The sequence below is a fragment of the Galeopterus variegatus genome, unplaced genomic scaffold, assembly GCF_000696425.1.
Source record: "Galeopterus variegatus unplaced genomic scaffold, G_variegatus-3.0.2 Scaffold3997, whole genome shotgun sequence".
Lineage (NCBI taxonomy): Eukaryota > Metazoa > Chordata > Mammalia > Dermoptera > Cynocephalidae > Galeopterus > Galeopterus variegatus.
In genome coordinates, this window is record NW_007730108.1 from 56,352 (window position 1) to 71,265 (window position 14,914).

The 14,914-nt window shown below is 50.8% G+C and overlaps 2 protein-coding genes across 2 annotated transcripts in view; one reads left to right on the forward strand and one right to left on the reverse strand.

Moving 5' to 3' along the window:
• The window catches only part of CPSF4 (cleavage and polyadenylation specific factor 4, 30kDa), a 12,387-nt gene extending 1,433 nt beyond the window's left edge, over positions 1-10,954 (reverse strand). Inside the window, exons 1-4 of the mRNA XM_008586485.1 lie at positions 10,852-10,954; positions 8,245-8,295; positions 6,370-6,619; positions 2,051-2,381 (exon numbers count right to left, since the gene is read on the reverse strand). Coding sequence (XP_008584707.1) covers positions 2,051-2,381; positions 6,370-6,619; positions 8,245-8,295; positions 10,852-10,954 — 735 coding nt within the window. The remainder of the gene's footprint in view (positions 1-2,050; positions 2,382-6,369; positions 6,620-8,244; positions 8,296-10,851) is intronic.
• Positions 1-14,914, forward strand: part of LOC103602071 (pentatricopeptide repeat-containing protein 1, mitochondrial-like) — a 38,260-nt gene that overhangs the window by 12,123 nt on the left and 11,223 nt on the right. The window contains exon 3 of the mRNA XM_008586487.1: positions 13,362-13,867. Within this exon, the coding sequence (XP_008584709.1) occupies positions 13,362-13,867 (506 nt within the window). The remainder of the gene's footprint in view (positions 1-13,361; positions 13,868-14,914) is intronic.

Consider the following 14,914-nt stretch of genomic DNA (forward strand, 5'->3'; position numbering starts at 1 on the left):
TACGTGGGCCCCAATCACAGCACTCAGCATGTCCGTCGGCCTCCACAGCTGCTGGGGACTCTGGGACTGCCATGAGGCATCTTTAAAATCAGCAGTGTGACACGCCTGTGGCAAGAGGCTGTCAGGTCCCCAGCCCCACATTTCTAAGGTCTCAGTACTTAGGAGAGCTTGCTTCACAGAGGAGGCTCAGATGAATTGTCGTGGGGGGGGGGGGCAAGGTGACCACTAAGCTGCCTTAGGACATGGTGGTCTCCTTCAGTGTGGGCATGCCTCCCCATCACCTCACCTTCTCCACATTGCCACCCTGTCCATGCTCTGCTCACAATTCAGGGCTCAGGCTCAGAAGTCTGGCATGAGGCCTCCCCTGAATCCACACACACTTTCATTTGCATGTCTTTAGGCACCTGTCTCCCCCTCCACCCCACTCCATGAGCAGCAGCCGTCTGTTGTCTGTTTTCTGTTTTCTAAGCAGAGCCAGCTAGAGCAGGAGCTCAGTGAGTACCTGAGGGCAAGTTCTATGAACATTCTTTTTACTCAGACCTCCCTCTTGTAGGCAGGGATGCTAATGACCTCATCAAATAAGAGCTCACAATGGTCTGTTTTCTGTTTTCTAAGCAGAGCCAGCTAGAGCAGGAGCTCAGTGAGTACCTGAGGGCAAGTTCTATGAACATTCTTTTGACTCAGACCTCCCTCTTGTAGGCAGGGATGCTAATGACCTCATCAAATAAGAGCTCACAATGTCTAAGTGTCAGATTCAGCCCTGTTATTAGTAGCAAAAACTATAAATTATTGTCTCCCAACAGAGAACTGGTAAATTGTGGTTCATATTATGCAGCCACTGAAAAAGATTAGATTTCCATATACTAACATGGAAAGAGCCACAAGAAACCATAAAGAAGAAAAAGCTTACAGTATGTTATGTGTATATTAGAGCCCTATTTATATTAAAATATATATTATACTTGGGCTTATATGAATAAAAGTTTAGAACAGCAGTTCTCCAAATGTAGTCGGTGGGCTGAGGGTCTCTGGAGGGGTCTGCAAGTGCAATGGGGTCCTGAAACTAAAGTGTGAGAACAGAACATACCGAGTAAAGTGGCTGTTTCAGGAAATATAGGAATAAAGGACAACACTGACTTTGTACCCTAAATACTTTTATACCATCTAAAAGTTTTTACAGAAAGCATGTACTAATTTTGTATTTTATGTCTAATAATTCTTTGTGGGTCTAGTTCCAATGTTGGCTGCCTCTGCTGACTCACTCAGTGCTGCATGTTTCCTTGTATATTTTTTTGTGACTTTTAATCACAAACTCACTCTTTGGAATTCTAGCCGTGGGAATTCCGTGTGGTTTGGGTTGAGAATCTACTCCTCAAAGGGCACCTGGGATTGCTCCTGCCAGGAGCCAGGGGGCACACCCATCCCAGGGTGATTTCAGATTAGGAAACTCTGTAACTTTTCAGCCCTCACCAAGGATGTAAACACAGACCCAAACTGGTAAAGGCCAGCCAGTAACTACAAACTCGCAAGGGATTTTTTTCCCTTTGCATCAGAGCCAGTAATGAGAAAGACAAGTTTTCTAGTAAGTTTCTTTAAATTCACCCTTTTCCATGAGTGTCCCATTTTATGTATGGGGGGGATGGGGACAGGGGAGGGATTGCTTTAATCCAGTTCATCCTCGAGTGGGTCCAAAATGTACTCCTATTCACTTGGATGTGCCCACGTAGGATCTGCGTGGCTTCAAGGGTCACTCTCCCCTGGACTGGTGATTCCCTTCTGATCCTAGCCTCTGAAAGATTCCCTCCCTTTCTTGCAAGCTCAATCCATTCATTCAGCAGCCTGTTTTTACCATCGTTTACCTTGCTGTGGTGTGTTGTGGCAGCAAGTAAAATAGTCTCTAGCCCACTATAGTGGCCCACCTTTACTCTTACAATCAGCAAAAACAACGATGTTTTCATTTTTCAAAATTAGCCACACATCTGGGGAATGAGGGAATGGCCATTGACAATGGAGAGAAGACCCCACCCTGTCCCCCAGCCCTGGGACTCACCTTGTAACAGGTGACCTGCTCCAGCGGCCGGGGTCCTCGGTTGCCTGCGCTGCTGTTTTGACTCTGCATGACCCCGATGACCTGCGGGGCTCTCTGCTGATTGGGAGAAGAGTTCTGACTCGTTAACTGGATCAAGGAGGACGACCTTTGTAATGGCGGATTGTTACTTTGCTGGAAAGAGTTACACAACACGGTTTTACTGTGGAAAACACGTGCACGCAGACTACCAATGGGGACAGGAAAAAAGAGGGCGGGACTGCTCCCGCATGACCAGCAGGAAGAAGGGCTTCCGCGATGGCCCACCTCTGGAGAGTGGGCAGCAGAGAAGCATCAGGTAACGATGGCAGGAGCCGCTGCCCGAAAAACACCATGCAGACACACAAAAACGGAAAATAAAAATAGAAAGAAAAACACCAAAGAGACGAGAGGAGGTCTCTGGGGCAGTGGGGCAAGGGCATGATCAGGCCTTACTTTTGTTTCTGAGGTTCTAGCTTCAGGTCAGGATGAACGCTTGGTTCAGCCAGATGTTTAGCAGCCTACACGGCGAGCAACAGTCACAGAAAAACAATTGGAGCCTGACACACTGACCTGCCATCTAGGGGCTGAGGGCCCTCCTCTAGGGAGTCACACAAGAAAGAGGGGGGCAGGGACTCCTGGGGTGGTATTTGACAGCAAGGCCACCTCCCAACCAAGTGGGTTCCTGGCTCTGGCCTCGGGAACTGCAGGACCTGAGCCAGGAAACCCCAGGTTGTCAGGGCTACACTCACACCCAGGAATTCTGGGCTTTCCTGACAAGAGTTGGATTTGATTGGTGCCACCACCTCCTGAGGGTGGGGGATCAGTGGAGCAGGCCCCAGTGCAGGCACAGCCACACCCCCTCCTGGCTGCTCAGCTACAGCTCTGAGGGCCACGTGGGGCTATGGCAACTGGCTCAGAGCCCAACAAAGTAAGAGGTCAGGCTTCAAGATCAGTGGATCTCTGGGAGAACCTGCCTACCACCCCAGCCAGCCCCTCCTCTGGGCCCAACCTTCCACTCCCACAACCAAACCCAGGGTGCCTTTGGTTTTGGGGGGCTGCTGCAGATCCCCATTTGCCTATGGCATTTCCCTCTCTCCTTGTGCCTGAGGGGATGAACCACTGCTTGGTTGTGGAACCCCTTGTCTGGAAAAACTGCAGCCAGCTAGTCCTCAGTTGTCCTCACAGCCTCCACTCCCTGCGGGTGGGATCTTCCACGGGAGCAGTGATGGCACTGGCCAGAGAACCAGTCAGTCAGTCTTGCTCCTGCCCAGTGGTGTCACCTCAGGCAAGTCCCTCCCTCTAGGCATCTCAGTTTCCCCATTTGTAAAGAGAAGGGTCTGACCCAGAAGCAACAACAGCAGACATGGGGTGCCCAGGCTGCCCTCCACTCCAGCTCCTGAGGCAGATGCTGCTGGGCCACAGTGTCATCTTCCCATCAGGCAGCCCCACCTTGTGCTGGACGTTCCCACGCCACCTGAACCCAGTCTGCCATCATGCTCTCTGCCCTGCTGCACTGAGGTTCTAGGGCTCCCCAGGGAAGAAGCTGAGTGGGAATTTAGCCCTAGCACATACCGTCCATCTCTAAAGGGAGATGCAAACTGCTTTGTTCTTGAATTTCTCCGCTGGAACTCAGGAGGACTCCCCTTCTCTCCCACCTCCTCCCTTGCCCTCCTTTCCCAAGGCCCCAGCTGGGTCTAAAGCAGACAGCACACCAAGACAGGCACTGAGCTTCTCTCTGCAGGAAGGGCACTGCCAGGGCCAGCATGGGCCGAGGAGGGGCCGGTGCACGGTACCTTTGTTGGAGGCTGCGTCTGCTGTGGCAGTGGGGGCTGCTCAGTGGTTCCCATGGGCAGTTCAAAGCGAGGGCTGGTCACCGGGCAGCCAGAGGGGATGAGAACAGGACAAGGAGAAGAGGGGATGAGAGAGAGGAGAGATAGGCCAGGCAAAGGTAAGAAAATCATACCCAGCCTGTGGCCAAACACAAAGTGACAGGGTGGGGGTTGGTACTCAGCAATGCCTCTGGGAGGCCACAGAGCTGACATGCCTGGGCTTAGACCCAGCTCTGCTCACCAAGCTGGGAGACCCCGGGCAAGGACTGCTCAGAGCAGTGAAGGAAACAGCTGCACTGGTACTGGCAGAAGGCACATGATCAGGCTCATGCTGTGCAGGAGGGGCTATGTACACAGAAGCCTCCTTCCCTGCAGGGTCTGACTGACTTGAGCATCAGCACCTCCTCGGTGACTCTCCTGCACTACAACTAGGAGTCCGTGGACTATGTGCAGGTTCCTAAGCTCTCATCTAGAGACTGGGATCAATTGCCAGCACTGGCCACCTGCCTGCAGTAAGGCAGGGCCCAGGTGCTTGACAGATCGGAAGACCACTACCGCTGTAGGCTCAGCAGTGTGGGTGGAGGCAGCACTCTTCTGCAGTCTTGTACCACCCAGGCAAAAGCCTGGCCCCACAACCACCCAAACTGACAGAGAAGGTGAAGGACCCAGGAGAGGGACACTAATCCTGCTGGGCAAGAAGAGCCTGGCTTCGGAGGCCCACCTACCTGCCTTTGATCAGGTGCCACCACCTACCACCACATGACCCTGAGCTCTGAGCCTCAGTCAACCACCCAAACTGACAGAGAAGGTGAAGGACCTAGGAGAGGGACACTAATCCTGCTGGGCAAGAAGAGCCTGGCTTCGGAGGCCCACATACCTGCCTTTGATCAGGTGCCACCACCTACCACCACATGACCCTGAGCTCTGAGCCTCAGTGTGCTAATGTGTGAAATGGGGACAGTATCTCTTTCACACCTGCCAGAGTTACATGAATCACTGTTATGTGGGACCCCAAGCTCAAGACCTCTAGACAGGAGGTCCTGAAACTTGAGTTCCCTTTCTGTAGGCCACAGGCTCTTAACTTCAGATCCCTAAACTCACTAAATGGTATGCAAAGGTATGTCCCGTTCTTGGCCTTCAGCTCCCAGTTCAGGAATCCCCTCAAAAGGCCTTTCCTGACCACTCTGCCTAAAGTTGATTCCATTGTGCAGTCTCACTCTTTATTTGCTTCAGAGCACTTTTCACAATTAATTCTTATTGTCCCGCTGGCTTATCAGCTGCCTCTTTTCCTGGGCCACTAGAGCAAAAGCTCCCTAGGGCAAGGATCTATGTGTCCTCCTCACCACTGTCCCTCCAGTGCCTATAGGGAGACCCTCAACACACATCTGTGGCACAGGTGACAGGAGCTGCAGATAGTCCATCTGCACCAGTGCAGGCGCTGCAGGGGCAAGGCAGGCAGAGGGGGCATCACAGAGATGTGGGGGCTGCCGGGCTTAGGGCCATCAGCAAGAAAGGAACGAACCCCAGGCCAGCATACACAAAGGTGCCCCTGAGAATCTGCCCAGGGCAGTCTGCCTTTGGGTCCAGATGGGAGGCCGCTGCCTCATTCTGTGCTGCTATGGCTGAGGAGGAATGTGGTGGGTGAGCCATCCTTTGGGTCCAAATGGGAGGCCGCTGCCTCATTCTGTGCTGCTATGGCTGAGGAGGAATGTGGTGGGTGAGCCAATGCTCAAGGAGAGGGTGGAGAGCTGCGAAGCCTGGGTTCTACTCTGTCTGCCTTGACTTCTCAGCTTCTGCTGCCTCTGCAAAATAAGCCACAACTATCATTTATAAGCCAGCAGGCCAAGCCTGTTGGGATGCTGAAATAATTAATATCTCCTCTAACAACAGTGCTTTGAAAGCAGGAAGAGCACCCAGCACTCCTCAGCTCACCACAGACTCCTGCACAGGGCCTGGGGTCAGCAGTCCTAGTGCCAGAGCCAGCCCTCCTGCTGACCAACAGCTTCTTCCTGGGAAACCTCGAAGAGCACACTAGAGCGGAAGCCATGGGGACTAATTCCATCAGGGGACACAATGGCTCTTCCAAGCCCCCTGGCCTCCACCCTGGCTGAGGCCATGCATTCTCTAAGCAGGAGTCAAAGCTATCTCAGTTTCAAGGTGAAGAGCAGGGATCACTGCCCCCAGAAGACCTGCTATCCTGAAGGGCTTTTTAGGACTGCTGAAATATTAGCCATGATCACACCCCCAGAGAGAAGGAGGCCTAGGGAGCCATCAGTGACCATGGCAGATGGAGTGGACTCCAGGGAGAAGGCAGATGCGAGCGGAAATGAGGTCTCCAGCCAGCTGCACTGCTTGCTTCCTCACTGTGATCCTTGTTAGACTCAATGTCCTGAAGTACGCAAAAGTGCTTCAAACAGTGAAGTACTGCAAAGACATACAGGATTATCAGAGAATAAGCCTGCCATCCCTAACTGAAGAGCCAGCTGGGGGTGGCAGGCACTGCCTGGGTTTCTGATCTGAAGCTGGAAAGCTGGAAGAAGGCAGACAGAGAGGGTTCCTTGTGCCTTACCAAACTTAGAGTAGAAGTAGCACTCAGGCATCTTGGTCATGTCGTACTCATGCAGGAACTCACACTGGTCCCCCTTCTTGCACAGCCCCCGCAGCCAGTGCTTGCACACAACTGTCTTCTCGCCGCTGATGTGGCGGAACGGGCACATGCCCCCTGCCGGAGAAGACGGGGTGGGTGTGAGAGATACACCCTGGGCCTTCACCCCACACCTCCCTGAACCACCTGAAAGCAGCATGTCCTGAAAGGCAGCTGAGGTGCCCCTGGCAGAAGTCAGTACCTCAGCAAACATTTTACATGTTAACAGTTAGGTATTTTACTTTAAGATGTTTTGGGAAAATACAGCTAAAACATCACATCGTGAGTTCACAGATATTACTGTAAGGTGGAGGCATGACGGGCCTGGGGGGCAGCAGGTGGTGAGCTTATTTCTTAATTTAATTAAAGTAGAATTCCAGTGGTACACAAACATGTAAAATTTGTAGGGATGGTAAAAGAAAGACTAGGGTTTGGGAAACAGTAAAGGATAAAGAGGACCACCAGCAAAAGCCTGGACTCCAGGAGCTATGTCTCCAGTTAAAAGTGCCCACTTAGCCTCCAAGAATTAAAAAAGATCAACTTCAGAATTGAAGAACTGTGATGGGTATAAATGGAGAGGTATGCCTTCTGTAGCAGGACCTGAGTGATCATCTGCCCAGATGGGACAGAGCTGTCCTCTGAGAACGGCAGACTTCTAACAAGTGGCCTGGCAGGACCACTGGGCAGGCCTGACCAGAATGAGGCTGTGACTGGGAAAGACCTAGACCAGTCCTCTTTAATAGGACTTCCTGCAGTGATAGAAATGTTCCACATCTCTGCTGTCCAATTTGGCAGCCGCTAGCCACAGGTGGCTACTGAGCACTTGAAGTGACTAACTTTGATTTTAATTAATTTAAATTTGAATAGGCACAAGTAGCTAGTGGCTACTGAAATAGTTAACACAAAGACAGTTGTCGTGCCCTGTGTTAAGGATACCTGTGCTAACAGTAGGTGGCTGGTCAGAAGGGCAGAATGAATGAGCAAAGACTTAAAAATGAGTCCAGGAGCCCAGTGGGGAATGATGTTCTGACTAGACAGCATGAGGTCAACCTGGTTGATCTACCTGGAAGGTCTATTGCTTCAGGGGTAAATGACTGTGCTACAGAACCCAAACTCACCAACTATCCCCTTGCTCTAATTCTGTGCTTCCTATTCAAACTTCTGATTAAAATTTAGTTTCCTAAATAAATTTTCCTACAGGGAGAAAAATGCTCAGACCTATACATGGCATGTAAGGTCCTGCCCAATACTACTTCTTATGAATTAGTGGATAGTGTGGCTCATGCAGCCTCTTTTGGGGCCTGGTTAGTGTTAATTAAGACCCCACAAGACAGATTATCATGGGGTCTTCTGATGAGAAGCCACAGAGGACAGTGAGCCTGTGTAGACTGTGGAATTTAAAAGGCCTGGGATTCAGACACTGGGCCTCAATGCTGGGGGCCTCTGTCCATGTCACAGGTCAGCTTGTGGATAAAGGGAAAGTGAGGCGACAAGGCAGCCTTCGAGCCAGGTTTAGTCCTGTGTTTTAGGTTTCAGGCAGAACACCCCATCAAGTTCCCATCCTATCCAAACTACCACTGTATTTATGGACACTGTTAGTCTGCAGAAAAGCAATGCAAGCCAGAGACCTGGTGGCCTACAAGTCTGCCAAGGGACAAGGTGGACACATCAGGAGGCAGGTCAGGGATCCAGGCATCTCTTACCTTTCCCACAGGCAGCTTTCAAAAAGAATTCACAGACAGCAGCCCCCGACTCTAGAAAGGAGAGAAAAGGAGAGGCATCAAAAAAAGTTAGATGCAATTGCTAGTGGTGATGTCCAAAGACAGTGAGAGAGAACCCTTCTGGCCTTTGACCCATGGAGGGTTCAGGATAGAGGAAACAAGAGTGTCAAAAAAAAAAAAAAAAAAAAAAAACAGCCCAACCAAGCATGGAAAAAGCCACTTATTTCAGCCATTCCCTGCAAAATGAGACATATACATTGAGACCAGTCATTACACAGTGCTTTCTGAGAGCCTCCTGTAACCAAGATGCTTTCAAGCAGTTAGGAGTGGGTGGGGGAAGGCAGGATGAAGCACAAGATCACAGAAATAAATTAATTACCAGCTCAGACTTTCCAGGAGGGCTAATTCACGGGCACCTTAAGAGGCAGAGGGTGAGAATGATCTCAAGGAAATACAAACAAGCAAATGAGACCTCTGAGGAGGGACAGGCTCCAGAGAAGAGGCGGGTACCTCTGAGATGCTAGTCCAGAGGGAAGAGCTTTAGTAAAGACACAGAAGCAGGACTGCTCTTAATATGCAACATCCACATACAATTATTAGAGGAGCAAGTCTTTCATTCCCACAGATGCCGTTGGTCCAGTGAGGGGAGCAAGACCACAGAGGCAGAGTGCAGAGGAAGTCAGTGGCTCCAGAGGGCCAGCCATTCTGATGAGTCCAAGAATTCACTGTCCTGGACTTCCTTGGCTTCATAAAGTTTTCTCTATCAGCAGGCATTTTAGAATTGCTGAAAACCCACCGACAGTATCTCTCAAGCCCACTTACGTGCCTTCCATTGCTAAATTGCCAAAGAGTCCTGGGCTTCTCAGAAGCAGGCAGATTTTGCTAGGACAGAGTAATTGCTGTAAAACTTAGGAGTGTCACAGAGAGTCATAGGGGTGTCACTATGTTTGTATTTCAAAAAGTCTTACATTAAAAAATGTATCATTTAAGAGTATTTCTGGTCTATCATTCTTTTGAGAGATTAGGGTAACTTCATTCCTTAAAGTCAGAAATCTATAGTGCTGGGGACTGGGTCTCAAGTGAATGGGATAAGAGTAAGCCTTAAGGGCAAAACTGACAGTTCTTCCCAAACTGAGATCGGAATGAAGCGCAGGGACAAGTGAGGAAGGGCCATGGCCTCGTTGGGCTTTAACATACTAAACATGATCACGGACAAGCAGTGAGTGCCGAGGGCACCTAGCAAGTCTGAAGCCCTGGGTTAGGGCAGCACCCGTGGCTAGGCACATCCCTGGACCTCCCTAGGAACAGGATGTGGGCCCCTCGCCACCTCACCAGCCCTCACAGGCTCATGGGTCTGTGGTGCCAGGTGGGAAAAGGGTGGGAGGGAAGGACCTGCCCCTCAGGAATGATTTCATAGCCTCCAGCTAGTGCCATCAAGACTGAAAGAGGCCAAGTGTGCAAGAATGGATGTGCATGTACAAGCACAAAGTGATTACATGTATCAAGGAGTAGATTATAGAGCATGTGTCCAAACTTGAGCAGCTGCTGGTAAGAGGTGTACAGTGGTGATGGTGTTTGTATGTGCATGAAATAAGGTGGTGTGACGTATGTCTCTTGGGTAGACGCACTATCTTGCACAGCAGTGTTAGTAGAAGGGGACAGACTCTGAGGTCACCTCTGTCTGAGAAGGCATGACCACCTGGGGGGCATGAAGCTGCAGGGACAGGAGAGAGAACTCCAGCTGCAGTCCCCTGGCAGTTATGGGAGATAGCACAAAACACTGGAGAGCTCACCTGGCTCTGCCATGTGCACTGAGTGGCCTTCAGCAACTCCCCTTCCCCACCCGGGCCTCAGTTTCCCCAACAATTCTGTGTGTTAAAATTCAAAGACCTCTGAGTCCTCTGAGCTTTAACGTTATAGCATTAGATTTCAAGTATGTTCAGAAAGAAGAAAAGATAAGAAAACTGCTGCTTTCTTTTTTTTAGTGTGATAGCCCACCTGCGTTGGGGGTTGGGGAAGCCAGGACTCCATGTGAACGGAGAGCTTGAAGGGAGCGCAGGGTAAAAGGTCCATAACCAGCTGCCTGGGTGTGATTAATGACCCAGACGAGGGGTCAGAGAAAAAGTCGGGGACAGGCCCAGAACTAGGGATGCGCTCCCGAGAGTGCGAGTCCTAGAAGGATGGAGTTTGAGAGTCCAACTGGGGGTCTCCTACAGAGAAAGAGAGGGGGTCCTTCCCTCTGCAGGACTTCTCCAACGGCCCAGTTTTCACGAAAGCAAGAAGAGGTCACTCAACTTGGGGGCGGGAGGTAGGGATGCAGGATATCCTAGTACTTTCCTGTAGAGGGGGGTGAGGGAGTTCCAATCCAGGATAACCCGCCTTCATTCAAGAGTTAAGTGAACAGCGGACACAATCCCGCCCTTCTAAAGATGACCTTAAAATAGTCTCGGGGATCAAAGATCCGAGGAAGTGGGCTCCCGAGTCCGAGTGAAGGGAGAAGGGGTCCGAGAGCCCGGCGGATAGGGGCCTGGGACCCAGGAGTCCAGGGACCAAGTCGGTCTCGCCCGCCCGCCCGGGCCCCGCGCTCACTGTCCATGCCGGGGAAGGGCAGTGGCTGTGCCCCGAGCTGCTGCTCCACCGCGATCTCCAAATCGAACTTGATATGGTCCACGCTGGCGATGATTTCCTGCATGGCGGCGGCGGCGGCCCCACCGGCCCGGCTCCCCCTCAGGTCTCTCGCCGCCCTCACACCTCTACCCGCTGCCGCCCCGTCACCGCGCACGGTCCCGGTCCTCTTCTGCCTCCTCTCGCTTCGCCTCGCAGCCGCCGCCGCCGCCGCCCGAGGGATGCCGGGAGCGTCCGGAGCCCGCGTCGGCCCCTTCGGCTGTCCAGACCCGGCCAATCGAGCGCGGAGTACCGCCGCTCTGCTAGACCCGGCTAGCCGCCAGCCGAAGGCCCGCCTGGCTCCGGGTAACCTGAAACCAATCGCGTGTGCGTTCACGACGCGGACTGCGCCTGCGCAAGGCTCGGCTGAGACTAGCGCCTCGGAGAGGGTGACCCCATCCGACAGCCCGGGGTTCGGCGGAGGCCTGACAGCCGGTGACGCTGGCCCCTGCTTGGGACTGCGTGGAGGACGGGGCGGAGTTCACTGCGCTGGACACTTAGAGTGAGTTCCTATTTGATCATCGCAGGAGCCCCGGGAGTCGGGTGGAGACAGCCCAGAGGCGCGAGCAGGATTGGAGCCGGGGCCATCGGGTGAGGAAACCGAGGCTCTGAAGGCCCGTGTGGAGGGTCGGCTGAGCCTGAGGGTCCCGGTGAGCGTCTGGGGATGGAGGATGGCCTCGATGTGTCTCTAATTTAGTAGGTTAATGAGCTTGAGTAGGAAAAAAAATGACGCCTTTGTTTTCTCTGTGAGAAATTTAGCATTTCCTTCTCTGATTGTTGGAGCAGCGTTAGCAGTGCCTGAAACTGTCGAAATTTCAAGCGGGGATGAGCGTAAATGGTATTTCCAGATAGTTTCTGCAGCAACTACAAGGTGATATCTCGAGCTACCGTTTACATTCATTCGTGCTTTGAAATTATGATAGAAGATTGTTATTTGCATTGAAAAAGAAGTGCATATGCGAGTATAGCATAAATGTGTTTTCGAACCATTTTGATTCCTATTTCATTTTTGTAATTCTGTGTATTTTAATGAACGCACGTAAACACTGTGCCTGTAAGGAGTGGCAGGTCGTGCCAGATGCAGAATGGTGAAGGCCCTCTGCACTAGTGCCTTAGCTAAGCTGCTGGTCAGGAGAGGCTGTCTCATTTGTTAGGTGGACTTCGGTGCAAGCTGGCCGGTCTCACCCACTGCACTGTGGCCGGACCCCTCTCTGGCCCTCAGTTTTGTGTGTGTGTGTGTGTGTGTGTGTGTGTGTGTGTGTGTTTGATGGCTGACTCGTAAGGGGATCCAAAACCTTGACTTTGGTGTTATCAGCACCATGCTATCCCAAGTGAGCTAACCAGCCAGTGCCCTGGGCCTCAGTTACTAATCTGTTCAATCTGCTATCACCTCTAAAGTCATTGCATCAGACCTTAAAATATGTGCATGCTGTTAACTGGTTATTCTGATTTTTTTAATCAAAGGTTTAAAGTATGTGGGCCAGAATCTCTAGCCCAGCACTGACCCATAAAAATATAATGCAAGCATATATATAATTTAAAACTTTCAAGTAGCCACATTAAACTAAAAAGAAATTGTGAAATTGTTAATAATTTTATTTAGCCCAATATGTCTGAAATATTATTTCAATAGGTAAAGAAGTCATTAATATGTTTGCATTTTGTTCTTTTTCTTTTCTTTTTTTTTTGTACAAAGACTTTGAAATCTGTTGTGTATTTTATATTTATAGCACATCTCCATTCAGACTGGCTACATTTCAAGTGCTTAGTAGCCACATGTGGCCAGTGGCTACTGTATTGGACAGCCCAACTCTTCTCCATTTATCCACAAATTTTGCAGAAAAGTAATGCTTGATGGGCTGGCTGGTTAGCTCATTTGGTTAGAGCATGGCCTTGTAATACCAAGGCCAAGGGTTTGGTTTCCTGTACTGGCCAGCCGCCAAAAAAAAAAAAAAGTAATGCTTGAGTTAGTTTCCCTTTGCAGAGGCCTAGAAAGCCAACAATTTTTTCCTAATAGTAATGATCATAGCTTTGATTTTTAAATACCTATTAAACACCTGACATTGCACTAAAAACATTTCAGTTAATTTCATCTTTCAGGGTGAAGAAACCAAAGCACAGAAAGGTCAAGTGATGGGCCCGGTCACACAGCTCCGTCCAGAACTCAGACTCATGCTCAATGATCATGATTTGATAGTATCCATAGCTTATGTCTGTGAAGTACTTACCGTGCTAGCACTGTGCTGTACATAGGCGAGACTGAGGCTAGAGCAGTGAGTGTCTGTGGACACATGAGTGGTTGTTTGGTGAAGGTGAAATCTAAACTTAGGCTTTCTAACCTTAGGACCCACACTTGTAAACACTTCTCTCTCTTCTTTCTGCCTTTTGTGACTAGGAACCTAAGTTGACTTCCTTATTTTTCCTGAAATATCCAGGCCCTGGAGGGACAGGAAAGCCAGAGATGGACTGCTTGAGACTCACCCGGCTCTTTATCCCTCGCCCTATGGGACTGTCCATCCTGCAACACCTTGATCCTTGCAGAGCCAGGTGGGCAGGAGGCAGGGAGGGGCCTGCATGGCTGAAGGCCATGAGGCTGACTCGGCCGGTGTCAGTGGCCTTCAGCCGCTCCCTCTCTCAGCTGTCCCTCAGCCAGGGGAGCCAGAAGAATGGGAACAGCCTTAGCTCAGACCCGAGCCAGCCCAGCCCGACAGCCACTCAGGAAGAAGAGGAAGAGGAGGAAAGCTTTGGGACCCTCTCCGACAAATACTCCTCCCGGAGAATATTCCACAAATCCACAGCCCAGTTGTATAACCTGCGGCTCAAGGAACAGAGTGTTGAGGAAGATGAGGAAAGAGAACTGGAGCCAAAACCACGGCAGGGCCAGAAAAACACCCCATACTGGTACTTCTTGCAGTGCAAATGCCTGATCAAGGAAGGAAAGGTGAGGGAACCTGTGGGTTCTGCTGCTCCTGGCTTCTACTTCCTGGTGGTTCTGTTTTTTGTGAGGGGCCACACTATCTTACCAGTCTTTAAATGTTGGGATGTTCAGGGCTCTACATCAGGCCTCTTCCTTTCTCTCTTCTAACTCGCTCTGGTGACCTGCCGGCCTCATGGCTTTAAGTGTACCCCTGCCCTCTGCCACCCTCTGCTTCAGTTTTCATGTTCATATCTCCAGCCCCAGCCTGCCTATGGACGCCTGATCTGTGCATTCAGCTTCCTCCTTGCCGTCTCCCTGACACTTATCCAGACAGCCAGCTGTATAAACCCAAGCCTGAAATGTTTGTCCCCAACCTTGATTTCCATACACTTTCTTCATCTCACTAAATGGTAACCCCATTATTCCATTTGCCCAGGTCACATGTTTTCAGGTCAGTGTTCTCTTTCTCTTACCAACTCTACCTTCAGAATGTCACTAGCCCTAACTGCTTCTCACAACCCTACCACTGAATGCCCAGGTATGGCCTTCTTGCTCTCCCCAGCCATTAGGACACTTGTCACTGGGCTCCCTGCTACTCTTGTCACCTCCTGTCCTGCCATCTGCTTGCAGTACAGAGCCATCCTGTTAAACAGAAAGCAGATCATATTAATCCTCTCTCCCAAACTCCCAGTGTATTTAGTGACATTAATGTTCATTTTCTCAGGTGTTGATAATGGCATTGTGTTTAAAAGTCTCTTAGAGGGCCGGCCCGGTGGCGCACTGCTACAATGCACTGCTTGGGAGTGCGGCGGCGCTCCCGCCGAGGGTTCGGATCCCACATACAGACCAGCCGCTCACTGGCTGAGCGAGGTGCAGGTGCAACACCGAGGGTTGCGATCCCGTTGCCGGTCCCCGGTCCGGTATGGGCGCGACACTGAGGGTTGCGATCCGTTGCCGGACACGAAAAAAGACAAAAAGAAAAAAAAAAAGAAAGTCTTATGGATGAAATGATAGAATGTCTGGGATTTGCTTTAAAAATTCATTTTGCAGTGGGAGTGCAGGTTATAGATG